The 15,677-nt window shown below is 37.3% G+C and overlaps 1 protein-coding gene across 3 annotated transcripts; it reads left to right on the top strand.

Annotated features, from left to right (window-relative positions):
• Window positions 1–518: 518 nt before the first annotated feature.
• On the top strand, window positions 519–14,429 carry LOC132633320 (BRAP2 RING ZnF UBP domain-containing protein 2). Of its 3 annotated transcripts, none has more exons than XR_009579625.1 (13): window positions 519–702; window positions 790–946; window positions 2,598–2,713; window positions 2,802–2,910; window positions 3,021–3,135; window positions 4,843–4,940; window positions 10,095–10,201; window positions 10,775–11,024; window positions 11,164–11,217; window positions 11,386–11,535; window positions 11,647–11,727; window positions 13,870–13,930; window positions 14,039–14,054. XR_009579625.1 is itself a non-coding variant. In XM_060349646.1 (13 exons), exons 2-13 carry the CDS (start codon window positions 836–838, stop codon window positions 14,069–14,071), a joined length of 1,269 nt encoding a protein of 422 aa, XP_060205629.1. In that variant the 5' UTR covers window positions 522–702; window positions 825–835; the 3' UTR covers window positions 14,072–14,429. The 3 variants fall into 3 exon arrangements, 2 of the variants coding, with proteins under 2 accessions (XP_060205629.1, XP_060205628.1); XM_060349646.1 differs by having other exon boundaries at window positions 522–702; window positions 825–946; window positions 11,663–11,727; window positions 14,039–14,429; XM_060349645.1 differs by having other exon boundaries at window positions 523–702; window positions 11,663–11,727; window positions 14,039–14,429.
• The last annotated feature ends 1,248 nt before the right edge of the window (window positions 14,430–15,677 follow it).

Raw genomic sequence — 15,677 nt, 5'->3', positions numbered from 1 at the left:
TTTTAGAAAGACTTCTAGTAGTTTATTAATTTTTTTTATGAACTATGACTTGCTCATTTGTAAGATTGTATAAGAATTGGGAAAATTTTGATAGTTTTCACAACTTACAGGATTTTTATGTCTATAGGAAAAAATATAAATTAAGAAATTCAAATTGCATGTCCAAATATGATTTAATCTCATGATTTCAAATCATACTTTCAAATCATGTTCAAACGGCTCCGTAAAAAGAAAGTAGTGGCATAGATTATTAATTAGTTCACATGCATGTTTTGTCAAAGGATATAATGAGAATGAACAATGATTCTTTTGCATCTTTTACGCAATTTTTATCCTCTCTCCCAAGTTAATGTACTACTCAAGATGGAGGACAATTGATCTGAAAACAATAATAGTATGCGTGTACGTCCAAATACGCCCTCGACATGAGCATAAATAGGCGAACCTATTAACCAAGGGTAATAAATAATTAAATATAATAAATTTCGAATACTTTAGGTCCATTTTTTGGCCCTTTTTCCGTACAATATAATACATAGTGTATCATACGTTAATGAAAAACGGTGTTGGAAGAGAGAAAGGAAAGTCTCAAGTCTGATCTTCAAAGGTCTCTGAACTCTAATCACCAAAGCTAGGAACTCTGTTTCTTCTTCATCTCGCTTGAATCGAGAAAAAGAGAACCCAGAACGAGACCTTCATTAGGTATTTTTGATTTCCTGTTCTGTAAAGGATTATTCATGACAAATCGTTTATAGTATTCATTGACACCTCAAAATTGATTTCTCACAGAATAGAGAAAATTATCTATTGCGCCATGGATTCAGGTAGTAGGTCGATGTGTAACAACATGACACAGGTTTTTCATTTTTCATCTGGAAACCCTCGTATCGAAGAAACCAGGGGCGTCATGCATCTCTTCTCCAACGATCTTTCTTCTCTCTTACCTGTATGTGTCGAGCTTCTTATTATTGGATTACACTCATTTGTTTTGTTATAATTGGATTACACTGCAGGACTATTATATTTGTGTTTGTTTGATTTGTTTCGTTGAAACTTAGTTAAGTATTGGAATGATATAGGCCCGAAAAATTAGAAAGGATATATACATTCATATCCCTGACTAGTTTCTGGTTGATGCAATAGTTGATTGTATTAATTGTCTTTCGCGCTTGATCTGATAATAATATTATGCTAACAAAGAAAATTCCTTTCATGGTCGGATAAAACCCCTGGGGTTTAATTTACTCTCTTCTATGCCTTGAATATGCATATACCAAGTTAATCTACCTATAATTCTGACTCCTATTATTAGGCAATTCGGTTTGGGTCCGGCATCTCTCAAAGTGAAGTTTTGTATTTGGCAATAACAATCGCTCTAATTTTTTATTTTTTTTTAGAAGTAATAACAATTGCTCTAAATAAAGTGCAATTTGCTAAGTTGGGTTTAGAAGGTTGGAGGCTTTATTTATATGTAAAGTTTCTTTACTTATTCGTGTCACCTAGAGGGAGGTTATCTCATGACACCTGCAATATTTGCAATCCATGTGGACTTGGGAAGGATAGAACATATTGTGAGCAGAGTTTCTGTATAGGCGATACAATTAGTTGGGAATTGGAATTAAGGTTGGTCGATGTCTTTTTGATGGTAGTATTTTTAGTTTGTTAGACATTGTATGACAGTATAAGGATATCTCTGAAATTTAGAAAATCCCTAGTAGTCGAATCAAACTGGTTCAAATGAAGTAGAATGGATATAACCTAACTAGTTCACGTTGAGTGTTGTTATTGTTTGGAGCTTTAGGTGGTAATGAACTGATTGATTTTTAGTGGGTTAATCGGACAATCTTGATTAGTGACAGGGAAAAGTTGAAAGAACCTTAATATCCGGTAAAGGAGATCCAATTGCTGACCGATGAGTGAATTATGAAAAACTCTTTGCTTGGATTTTGCATTGTAACTACTTATGTTTCCTAGTATATGTGAGAATTACATGTAATTCTGTGGCATATGACTGCAGTTTTGCTTAAAATTCTTCTACTATGTATGTTGTGGTGAAGATTCTGAAAATCTGGGGAAGGTTGTAGAGGCCATATGAAATTGACAATTCTGTTGATAATTCTAAACTTCCAAACCAACATGAATTACGAGAGACTTGTTTGATTGCTGCGCTTGGACATGTTAGTAAGAGAACATTAAAGAATCAGATAAACTTAATTCTGGCTAGAGATATAGCTTTGGTTTGATTAATAGGAATTTGCTTTTATTGCTCTAAGGCTCGAATTCAGCAACATTTTGACTGTACATGTGTAAATTCACCTGATAACTGCTTGATCTGTATGCAACTGTCATACAGTCAAATTCTAGTTGCTTTTGAACTTTGATGTTCTTGTTGCCCCTAGTATACTTCATTTTGATCTTTTTTGTTTTGGAACTGTAGATCAATAATAGGTCTAAATTTTGTAATTAACTAAAGGTCAATATCTGCGAATACAACAATAAAACGCCCTGGGATTGACTATTTGAATCCTCACCATCCCAGTTGATCCTTTAGAAACAAAGTCCAACAACTTACTTAGTGCCATTGCTATTGTCTCTAGGTGGAAAGAAAGCCTCTCCTCTGTGTGCTTAAGGTTCCGAATCACATGACATATGCAGATTTTTGTCAGTTTTGTGGTTCATTTGTTCAACATATGTTGGAAATGCGAATTGTCAGGTACTCTCTCCTAGAATTTATTAGATCCTTATTAACTGGTTGTCTGTGATTCCTTCTGAACTTTGGTATCTTGTGTGTACTCCTCTAGGAATGATGGAATGGAAGATTGTTACAGTATATTGATTAGGTTTGATGAGCAGAAAGCTGCAGATACTTTTCACAAGCATTTTAATGGTAGAAGATTTTCATCTCTTGAGGTATGGTTGCTCAATAGTTCTCTCCTGCTTTGGCATCATATTAGGTATCTCATAACATCAATTTCCAGGTTCTTTTCATACTTTCTTGTTTATTGTTTCTTTGCTTGCAGGAAGAGACGTGCAATGTCTTTTTTGCTGCTGATGTTCATTACACCGGTTCAATTGAACACACGCAGTCCATACCTGCAAGCTCGACAGAGCAACCGTTTTGTCCTGTTTGTCTTGGTATTTTTCCTAATCTAGTTTCAAATGCTTAATTCCTTTTTTTTTTTTTTTTTTTTTAGAAGGTAACAATTCAAATGCTTAATTCTATTTTGGAAATGACATCATTTTGGAGCTTACTTATTCAACCATTGAGCACATCTGAAGTGAGACTCACTCCAAAATGTTAGAAATCTCCAACTTCATTCATTCACTTTCCTCCAAAATGATTGTATCTTTCATTTAGCATCTAAACTTAAAAGTTTATCATTTGCTATCAATTAAAGCATGTGGTGATTTAGGCCATGAGAATATCATTTGAGCTTTCTTTATCATATAGCTGGAGAGTATGATCATAGGGATAAACTTTGTTGTTTAGTTGCCTTGGAGCAACGGTAAAGTCGTCTCCGTGTGACCTATAGGTCACGAGTTCGAGCCGTGGAAGCAGCCACAAAGGCTTGCATTAGGGTAGGCTGTTGACATCACACCCCTTGGGGTGCGGCCATTCCCCCCGGACCCTGCTAACCTGGGATGCTTTGTGCACCGGGCTGCCCCCCTTTTATCTTTTTGTCAAATATAGATATCTAGACATCTAGTAGGTTTTAAGAGTTCTAATACTAGGTCATCCTTGAGTTCTCCACTAGAGCAAGGACTAGTATCAATGAGGAATGGTTTAAGAGTTCTAATTTGTTTGGAACTGTCTTTCTTAGAAATGACACCATTTACTTATTTGGAAAACTGGACTAATGCAGATCAATTGATTTGGTATTGAAATCTCCTTCTTTATTCTTTCTTTCTCTCTCTTTTTGTCGCTTTTCTTTCTTTTTGTCTCTCCTTCTTTCTGTCTCTTTTCTCTCTCTCCATTTCTCTGTCTCCCATTTCTCTTTTTAACACCTTTGTCACAACCCAAACTAGGGGCCATGACCAACATCCTGTGGGCTTGTCCCGCAAGTGAACCAACTCAAATTTAACTCAATGTCATATTAAACTAATTATTACTCCCTCCATCCCAATTTATATGATACTCTTTCCTTTTATAGTCAATCCCAAAAAGAATGACACCTTACTATATTTAGCAACAATTTAACTCTAAAACTCCCATTTTACCCTTGAAATGATTTCTAGCCACAAATATTTCTTTGGCTTATTTTAGACCACAAGATTTAAAAGTATTTCTTTCTTTCTTAAACTTCGTGCCCAGTCAAACACCCTCATATAAAGTGGGACGGAGGGAGTCTACTTGTTCCATCTCATGGTTATAACTAATATCCAGTATGGTGCAAGTATAACATAAACTTAATTAAATTTGACAACAGCTGCTCAAAACTCAATACAAAGTACAAACTCAATACTTGGAGTGATTTTAGAGTTAAATTTACATTGTGATTTGACTCAATAAAACAAGTGGTAGGAACATCATAGGACACCTCCCATGGAAGAATGCATGATGGCTTAACATGAAGCTAACTCATCAGCAGTGCGACTTAACTCTCATATACTTCAAACTCCTATATCTCATTTAATGAATGAAAATGTTAATTAATCAGTATGTCTTCGTTTGGCATACAGGAATTCAAAATATTGTAGAAGTCCTTGTTATTACTGTTTTGAGTTTAACCTTGTAAAATAGATTGGTACGTATGAGGATGTGCAGCCAGAGCTTTCCAATGTTTAGCTGGGAAATATACGAGTTTTCTCTCACGTGTATCTTAATTCCTGTGCAATTTGCAGAGAGACTGGACCAGGATACAAGTGGAATTCTCACAACCATTTGTAATCATTCTTTTCATTGTTCATGTATTTCAAAATGGACGGATTCTTCATGCCCCGTAAGTAATACCATACTTTTATTTTCCCACCATATGTTTGAGCTTCAACTTAGACATGTCTAAGATTTTTTTTTTATTTTTTTTTCAAAATTCTCAAAAAAACTTGGACATGGTCTGGAAAACTGAATTAATCTTGATTCCCTAGTATTCATATTCATGCAATTGCCATGGACCATAACTTATACAGTTTTTATGTGCTTGCCTTCTCAATGTTCCAACCTGTAAGTGAATATCATGTTGTTATTGATATTGTTTACCATGTCGTTAGTAATGTTTGCATTACCCTGTTGTTAGATTACCATGTCTTTAGTAATGTTTGCTTCTAACATCCATTGTTCTGGTTGAATAACTGCTTATAACTTGAGGTAGTGCCTTAGATGCTTGTCATAGGTCTTTAATTACCTCACAAAATAACACACATCCATAGATTTTCTGAAGTATTAGTCGAAATATGTATTTCACCTGAAGTATTAATAGAAATTAGCCAGCCGGAAATAAAGGCTCCGGCGAACTGGAAAAGAAGAAGTCGAAGGAAGAAGAAGGTGCATCGAAAATTGCTACTGACACAAAGCAAGCGCATGTGATTAGGCAGCAAAATTACTTTAATTCAAATTGCAACTCTGCTTCTTTTCCTTTGGTCAATACACGGCAGGTTAAACCACAAAATTTGGGCCAGGCTCCTAATTTTAATTTTTATAAGAAGGGCCCAAAAAAGAAAAAGGCCCAAGTGAAAGAAATTAATTTTTTTTTTTGATAAAGTAAGTAATTTCATTGCTGGCATCAAGTAGATGCATAGTAGTTACAGAAGTAGAGTAGCAAAAGGAACTTATCATCTCCAGTACATGTCTAGTTAAGAGCTAAGGAGTTGATAAAGTTCATAAAGGTAACAGGGGAATCTATTGGGGACAAGTAAACCCAACTATACAAAAACATAAGGCATTTAGCTTTTAAGGATTGGAATGAAGTTGATATTCCATCAAAGCATCTCCTATTCCTTTCATTCCAGATGCTCCAAAAAATAGCAGCAGGTATCATCTTCCAGATTCTCTTGATGGTGCTATCAACTTTCCAGTAACTCCAGCTTTCAAAGACATCCCTGATACTCTGTGGCATGATCCAATTGAGTCCAAAAATTGTAATAAACATATTCCATAACTCTGTTGCCACTGGACAATGTATGAAAAGGTGGTTGTGTGATTCTGCTACCTTCAAACACATATAGCACCTATTTGCCAGATGAAAATTCCTTCTGGCTAGGTTATCTTGGGAAAGAAATTAAATTGATGAAAGAGAAACTGATCTGGCAGGTTAAAGGCCCAATTGCTGAGGCAAACTTTAATAGATACGACTTATTATCTATTGAGTCCTGCACCGACTCAATCGATAATCAAGAGAATCCAGCTCCTTCACAAACTCAGGACTTCTTACCAGATCCAATCACAGGAGATTACTCCTTCGATGCTGATAACGAAGAAGACCCAAAGGATTTCACTCCTCGTCTGTTTCAACAGCCATCATCACACAAGATTCTGACCCGGGTAAACAACTCAGACTCGGACTTCTCCTCTCATACAGTGAGTGATGCTCTCCCACTAACTTGGCATGTAGGAGAGTCGAGCATGCACAGGATAGACAAACCAACGGTGATTGAAACCTCGACATGGACAAAGATCATAATGGGGAAGGCATGCAAAATTTTTGGTGTCAATTTTCAGGGATTTGAGCATGAACTGTTGGGCATTATTTTGAGAATGGAGCAAAGAAGAAAGGAACAACTCAAGCATCAAGTACATTCTCCCAAGACTGGGAAAGAGAAGAAACCAAAGGGGGAAGGGGAAAAGAAAAGGCTAATCAGTGGGGTCAATTATGATAAAAAGATCAACATTTACCGGGAACGGGGCAGGTCCTATCACTCTAGTTCTGGATGAAACTCAAAATTTTGAGTTGGAATGTGCAGGGGGCGAATGACAGAAGGAAAAGGAATACAATAAACTACTTGATTCGAAAATGGAAGGTCGACGTCATGTGTTTGCAAGAAACTAAAATTCAAGATTGGCCAGACGGTGATGTGTATCAATTATGGGGCAACAGATGGGCTGATTGGGCTGAATTAAAAGCGAGTGGCAGTAGGGGTGGGATCATTGTAGTCTGGGACAAGAGGCTATGGAACAATGTGGGGAACTTGCAAAGCATCTACTCCATTTCTTGTATGCTTGAAAGCACACAAGAAGATTTTAGATGGTGTTTCACAGGTATTTACGGGCCTCATACAAACCTAGAAAGGGAAGAAATGTGGAACGAAATTGCAGGAGTCAGAGGGCTATGGGATGGGCACTGGGTGCTCGGAGGAGACTTTAATGTCTGTAGATTCGAGGGTGAAAAACTTAATTGCACAAGGAGGTCTAAGGGCATGATAACCTTCTCAGAAACAATCCAGGATTTGTGCTTGATAGACTTGCCTCTTCATGGTGCAAGTTATACCTGGTCAAGAGGTGAAAATTGTTCTCAAGCCTCTAGAATCGACAGATTCCTCATCTCCCCTGAATGGGATGAATCCTTCAAGACAGTGAAACAGTTAGCATATCCTAGAGTAATTTCTGATCATAAGCCCATCATGCTGGAAAGTGGGGACTGGGATGCTAGCCCCTCCTATTTTAAATTTGAAAATATGTGGCTACAATCAGAAGGGTTCATGGAGAAACTAAAAGGATGGTGGCAGAGTTATTCTTTCACTGGCAGCGCAGATTACATTCTCTTGCAAAAGCTAAAAAATCTGAAGAAAGACATAACAACTTGGAACAGAGAGGAATATGGGAAGATAGAGACCAAAAGGTCTAAAGCCTTGGCAGAGCTTTTAGCACTTGAACAGGACCAGGAAAGGAGGAATCTCACTCAACAAGAGATCATTCAAATGGCGAACCTAAAAGTTGAGCTACAGCAAATAGCAAGTGCAGAAGAGGTCTCTTGGAGACAAAAATCTAGATGCCTCTGGCTTAAGGAGGGGGATAAGAATACCAAGTATTTCCAGAAAGTAGCAAACTCTCACCGAAGATCCAATTCCATTGACAAACTACAAGTGGAAGATGTAATTATTGAGGACAAAGAGCAGATTAAAAGAGAGATACTGGACTTCTATGAGGGGCTTTACTCTGAGCAAGAGAATTGGAGACCTTCTGCAAACTTTGAAGGAATAGCCAACAGAGGAGGAGAATCTCAGCTTGGAGGCAATATTTGAAGAAGAAGAGGTTCTAGCTGCTATTAAGGCATCTGCACCAGACAAGGCACCTGGCCCGGATGGATACACAATGGCCTTCTATCAAAAGGCATGGGAGTTCATTAAAGAGGATATCATGGGGGCCCTTTCACATTATCATCAACATTGTTGGATGGTGAGGTCATCCAATGCCTCTTTCATTGCTCTCATCCCTAAGAAGAAAGGTGCCATGGAACTCAAAGACTATAGGTCAATTAGTCTTATTGGAAGCATATACAAAATAGTAGCCTAAATTTTGGCTGAAAGGCTCAAATCAGTGATGGGAAAGCTAGTGTCAAATCAACAGAATGCCTTCATAAAAGACAGACAGATCACTGATGCATCAATGATAGCTAATGAAGTTTTGGATTGGAAGCTGAAGAAGGGAGGAGCAGGAATTCTTTGTAAACTGGATTTGGAGAAAGCATTTGACCAACTAAATTGGTCATACCTCATCTCAGTTCTAAGGCAAATGGGGTTTGGCAGCAAATGGATCAATTTTAACATCTCAACAGTGAAGTACTCTATCCTAGTCAACAGAAGCCCGGTTGGTTTTTTCTCCCCTCAAAGAGGCTTAAGGCAGGGAGATCCTCTCTCTCCCTTCCTTTTCATTCTTGCTATGGAAGGACTAAGCAGACTACTAGACACAGCAAAGCGTATGCAATGGATCAGAGGCTTTGATGTGGGTGTCGGGGACACAATCAACATCTCCCACCTATTGTATGCCGATGACACACTGATCTTCTGTGGTGCAGACAGAGATCAGGTGCTCTATTTAAATCTAACCCTTCTTATTTTTGAAGCTCTTTCAGGTCTGCATATTAACATGCACAAAAGTGTGATTTATCCAGTCAATGATGTGCTAAACCTAGAGGAGTTAGCAGGAATTCTGGGCTGCAGCACTGGCACATTTCCTACCACATATTTGGGCCTCCCATTGGGTGCAAAATACAAGTCTACTGCTATATGGGATGGAGTGGTGGAAAAATTTGAGAAGAGGTTAGCTTCCTGGCAAATGCAATACCTCTCCATGGGAGGAAGACTCACTCTAATCAGTAGTGTCCTGGATAGCATTCCCACTTACTACATGTCACTATACCCAATGCTAACAAAAGTGCTGGAACAGTTGGATAGAATAAGAAGGAATTTCCTCTGGGAAGGTAATAGCAGTGAGCACAAGGATATAAAATGATTATGGAACAAAATGGAATTATTGATTTCTGGCCTTGGAAACTAATCTGGAAAACCAAACTGCCCCCCAGGGTCATCTGTTTTAGCTGGACTGCTCTTTATGAGGCATGCTTGACCCTGGACTACCTTATGAAAAGGGGAATTCATGTGGCTAATAGATGTTACATGTGTCACGGGAAGGCAGAAACCAACAACCATCTGTTTCTGCATTGTAGATTTACATTATATTTTTGGAACATGTTCTGTTCACTTTTTGGAATCAGTTGGGTTATGCCTCGCACCATCAAGAATGCTATCGAGTGCTGGAGCAGCTGGAGGGTTGATAACACCATCAAGAACATTTGGAGAATGATACCTGCTGCAATTTTTTGGAGCATATGGAAGGAGAGGAATAGAAGATGCTTTGATGGATTATCAACCCCAACACCAACCTTGAAAGCAAACTGTCTTTTGTATTTATTTAGTTGGGCAAATGTCTCCCCTGTAGATTCACATGAAAACTTTTTGGACTTTGTTAGCTCACTGTATTTAAGATAGTTGTTCTGACTGTAGAAAGCTAACAAGGTGATTTTTGCTTTTTGAAGCTACTAGGTAGCTCTAACTTTACTTGTAATTTGCATCTTCTTGATGCCTGATGCTAATGATAACAATTACTTCATCAAAAAAAATTAATAGAAATTAGCTGACTCAACTTATATGCATTCACTCAGGTATGCCGATATTGCCAGCAGCAGCCTGGAAACTCAACATGTTCTATCTGTCAATCACCAGACAATCTATGGATGTGTGTTATTTGTGGTTTTGTTGGGTGTGGAAGGTAATAATACTATCTTCTTGTTATCTGACCAAATTCTATTTGAGGATTGATCTTCTTATACCAAAATAATTTTGAGGGTGAAAATCATTTACTCCCCCAACTTTGCTTCAAGAGTCAAACTCCTCCAAGTTTAAACAATAGAAATTTCTCCCTTATATCTTAATTGGGGTTTTTAATGTACCCTCTATATTATCAACATTTCTCTGTCTTCTTTTTAGTTTTAAATATCATGATGTTTTTCTCTTTCCTAAATCTTTGTTATTGTCTCACCTGTATAGTAAACATATCTCATTTTCAAAATGAAGAAAATGAAAATAGTTATCAAGAATATAAATTAATTACATTGAATAATGAAAAAAATGAGCGGAATAAAAGAATATAGAATTAAATAATATACTCGTATCAGTAGTTTTATCAAATAGCAATCAAACTAGAAAAAATCTATTTACACATCTGGGGTTGGGGGTGGGGGTTTTTTTTTTGGGTGAGAGGGGGGGGGGGGGGGGTTAATGTTGAGGGGTGTAAATGATTCTCTAATTTTGAAGATCTATCATCATGTTGATTTTGTTATAGATACAAAGGAGCTCATGCTACAAGGCACTGGAAGGAGACACAACATTGCTATGCACTTGAATTGGAAACACGGCGTGTCTGGGACTACGCAGGGGATAATTATGTTCACCGTTTGATTCAGTCTAAAACTGATGGGAAGCTGGTTGAGCTCAACCACCATTGTAATCATGATAATGATGGCTGCTGCAGCTGCGAATGTGGTACAGATCCTGGATTCAGTGAGACTATTTTAAACAGCAAAGTTGAAGCTGTACGTTTCTCTCTTCATTTATATTTATTCTCTTGTTTACTCTTTTTCGTCTAGTCAAATGCTTAATCTTTTGATTGCTTTGGTCATTCTGCCACTTGATTTGGGAATCATTGGTAATCTTCAAATTTTTTACTGACAGATTGTGAACGAGTACAATGAGCTCCTGACTTCGCAACTGGAGGACCAAAAAATGGTTAACCTTCTTACTTTTTAACTATAGTATAAGTTTTCCTTTATTTGTTGATTGAATGTCACGAATGCTTTCTAGACTGGTTTCTCATTTGAATCTAATGATATTGATTAATAGTTTAGAATAATTACGTTCTATTTACCGTATTAATAGCTTCTGCTTTGATCATAGTACTTTGAGTCCTTATTGCAAGTGGTTGAAGAAGAAATTGAAAGGGAAACTAAGGAAGCTGTTGAGAAAGCTCTATGCCAGAATCCAAGGTTAATGAAGTTTAAACTTCGTTTGGACAAATGCATTGAAGAGAAGAAATTTCTTGATGATGTGAGTTCTGTTGAAGTCTATTAATCATTATTGATGCTGTTACCAGTTTAGCATCATTTAGTCCACATCTCTTTTTTAAACCATTTGATTCTTGCTGATTTTGAACCTGAGGTGTTGAACCCTCTAGATCAATGACAATCTTACGAGCAACAAGGAGATATGGGAAGCCAAGATATTGGAAATTGAAGAAAGGTATTATCTTTCCTTGGTTGTCTGTGTCATCTTCTGAGGCAATGGTAGCCAATATATCTGTCAGAACTCTTTCATCCCACCAACCTGCTTTTCTTCAAATGTTTGCTCTTTTATTCTCCTATATAAGAAGCCATGGAGTGGCAGCTGAAGCAGGCTGCACTCCGTTGACATGCCTGCTTGGTCACAAGGGCATTTCTGGTATTTTACTTATTTTTGTGCTTTAAACTTATTGTACTTCCTGCTGTATTGGGTGTATCTCTAACAGATGTAGTGTTTGCGAAACTGGGACCCATTCTTGCACTTGTTAATAGGGAGTTCTGCCAGACATGCATAATGCTAATAGCAAAGTGGGCCTCATTCAACATTTTACACACGTCATTCTCATATGGCAGCTACACAGCTTCTGCACATATACAACAACAACAACAACAACAACAACCCAGTGAAATCCCACAACGTGGGGTCTGGGGAGGGTAGAGTGTACGCAGACCTTACTCCTACCAAGGTAGGATGGCTGTTTCCGAGAGACCCTCGACTCAATAAAAACATAAAAAGAGGTCAGATACGGCTAAGAGATTCAAAGCGATATGGAAATGAAGTAACGCAAGCGACACAGATAACATAGAATAATCAAAGCACAGGAAATAACAGATAATAGCATAATAGCATAAATTAGAGCACAAGAAATTATACTACGATAATGCGACTATTAATAAGGCAGGGTAATGAGACTATCTACTAGCCTTCTACCCTAATATGGGTCCTCCAAACCCTCCTATCTAAGGTCATGTCCTCGGTAAGCTGTAACTGCGCCATGTCGTGTCTAATTACCTCTCCCCAATACTTCTTTGGCCTACCCCTACCTCGTCTGAAACCATCCATGGCCAACCTCTCACACCTCCGCACTGGGGCATCCGTGTCTCTCCTCTTCACATGCCCAAACCATCTCAATCTCGCTTCTCGCATCTTGTCTTCCACCGAGGCCACTCCCACCTTGTCCCGAATATTTACAAAAGATACTTAGGCAGTAAAATATTTTGCAAAATTTCCTTTAGGACCTGAAAGAATGATAAAAAGTATTTGAGCATATCAGGCATAATCTTATGATTCAAGTGTTATTCAGAAGCAGCTAATACATGGACTTGTATATATGCACATAATCAATTTTGCATTGATTATATTTTTGTTGTTCTTAATAAGTAATAATTATTAGTTTTTCATTTTATCCTTAATGAGATGAGATGATTTACTACAGCATAAATATATAACTTATGTTAGATCACAAGTTTAAATATTAAGTCTACACTGCTTAAAAAAATAAATTTTTAAATACATATTGGGCCCGTGCACAACACGGATTTTTCTCACTAGTTTTCTGCACAAATGCTAGTATCTTCAAAATTCCCGCACAACAGAAGTGCTATTATTGTCAAAATTCCCGCGCAGGTGGATTACAAGAACTGCCTTTTTGTACCAAATGACATCAACTTTCTTTTTGCATGTTGCTTCATAATGATTGTTAGAAGGATTCATTCACCACAATTTCTCTGACTAGCAGATGAAACTAGCAACATCACATCATATATAACATAACAAGAAATAAACTCCATGACACAATGGGTGTTTCTTTCTTATCACAAAAGATAATCATATTGTCTCAATGTTCCAAATCCTGCATAGGTATAGATAGATTGTTATCTTTTAAAAAAAATCATCTCTTGCCATTAGACGGGAGGCTTTTAATAATTTTTTACAAGAATTGCTTCTTTCAGATATGTATTGGTTCGATGAACTTGTTTTTGTTGCTTTTGTGATAACTGCTTCTCAAAGATCTGGTTCAAGGAGAAAAGAATATGCCGCTAGTGTAAAATTTAAGATTGGCTTGGTTTTCTTGCAAAGTTGATGTACTCAATGCATTGTGGTTTCTTACTAGGAAAAGTTGCACTCAGCAAAGGGCAGAGTTTTTATTTTTTTTATTTTTTTTAAGAGTTATTATTGTTCATGTAATGGATGATGATTACTTCAGGCCAACTTCATGTGCATCCATCCATAACTGCTAAAATACTTCCTAATCTTGTCAGGAGATCCCATGCTGCTGCTTTCATGTAATATCTCATTTTATCTTTTAACATCTAACTTTAGGGAGAAGAGGACGAGGGCGCTGAAAATGAAGGATGAGAAGATAGCCGAATTGGAGGAACAGGTAAATTCGACATCATCTATCTATTGGATTCAGTCAACTGGAGTTGTTGCATACTTTACTTGTTGTCTATGCGTAAATGTGATTGCTATTATTATGTTTGAGCTGCAGATTGCGACTTTGATGGCATCCATCGAAACATAGAAAGCATTTCAAGGGATGCAATAGTCAAATGATGAAATGAAGGACAAGATCACCTTTAATATCAAACAATTTCATCAGATTGACAGAAACTAATTGAACTGGAGTAGATGCCTCTGCAAAGAGACCTCGAAGTCGAGTGTCAGGGATAGCAGCCGGTGATCTTGCAGTAGTATTATACAAAGTGCAAATGTGAAAATACCTTTTCCTTGTATATAATACGAATAGTAGGTGCTGTACAGAAAACCCTTTCTCCGCCATCTCAATCGAAAGTAGTTCCCAGCTTTTAGACGATTTCATTAGCCTTCTTTTGTGTATGAATGTGTGGTGAATTATCTATGTGATTCGCTTCTCAAGTTCATGTCGTACCTTGGATATGAAATTGCTTTGAGGAACCACTCGGAACTCCGAGTATAAAAAGGTAATTCTGTAACAAGGCTAAAATTCAGGGAAATACTAAGTACTAAAAATTCAATATTGAGTACATTAGAAGATTCTTGAGTGGTTCATTATATCGTGGAAGTAGAACGTGACTTCGCTATTTGCACTGGGGTAGCGACGGAAATCTACTCTCAAGACAACGTCATTCATAGCGTGCCTTGCACCGAATTTTCCAATTTCAACTTTGTCTTATCTTTATTGGTATTACTATACTTTATTTTTATGCTATTTGTTCTTCTTAATGTATCTCTAATATTTTTCCAACAGGATTCAAGGGTGTGATACAGACTTGAACCTAATAAAGTATGTAAAGCAAAGTGCATAAACAAATTGAAATAAATTGTTTGAATGGATTATCCACTTTTGTCAAACAATCAATTGATGACTGGAACGCAGATCTACTTTAAAAATGATGCGACTGTATGGCATATTTTCTTTTCAAGGGAGATTTCGTCGTTTTCAGCCAAATACTAATGTGTTTAAATGTGAGGTGAAATAAACTAATCATAAGCTGAGAGTTTATCTGTCAAACAAAAATTTATAGAAAGGGGGTTGGGGTGGAATGGTATCATGGTAAATACCTTTTGAAGTGCTACGTGGGGCACCATGTCAATAGAATAATTTCAAACCATAGAAAATTAATGTGTAGGCCTAAACCCTAAAAGCCCCAATCGTTTGGTGGGTTATAAGTAGGTCAGTATCATTGGGCAATTGGCACGATTATCAATATTCGGAGGGTGATCTTTAATTTTGGCCCTCAAATTGTTGGTATTTAATTTTTGTCATTCGCTTAATGCCCCCGAGGTTTTGGATGCAAACCCAGGCTTATTAAAAAAAAAAATCGCAAGACAGAGTTTCGCAACAAAATTAGGCATATTCGGGCAAAACTTATGCCTTAAGGCAGAGGTTTGCCTGAAGACAAACATTTGCCCAAAATTAGGCCTTAAGGCAGAGGCTTGCCTTAAAACAAACTTTTGGCCAAAATTAGGCCTTAAGGCCTAGCTTTGCCCGCATAAGCCTAATTTTGGGCAAATGTTAGGCCTTAAAGTAAAGGTTTCGCGAAAGTCTTGCCTTGTGAATTTTTTTTTTTTTTATTATTATTAATATTGAGCGGGGTTCGAAATCAGAACCTCGGAATATTTTTAATCACTTTTCTAAGAGAAGAGCA

Source organism: Lycium barbarum, chromosome 3 (assembly GCF_019175385.1).
Source record: "Lycium barbarum isolate Lr01 chromosome 3, ASM1917538v2, whole genome shotgun sequence".
Lineage (NCBI taxonomy): Eukaryota > Viridiplantae > Streptophyta > Magnoliopsida > Solanales > Solanaceae > Lycium > Lycium barbarum.
The sequence above is the reverse complement of the archived record's forward strand: the minus strand, read 5'-3'. Positions and strand labels throughout refer to the sequence as shown.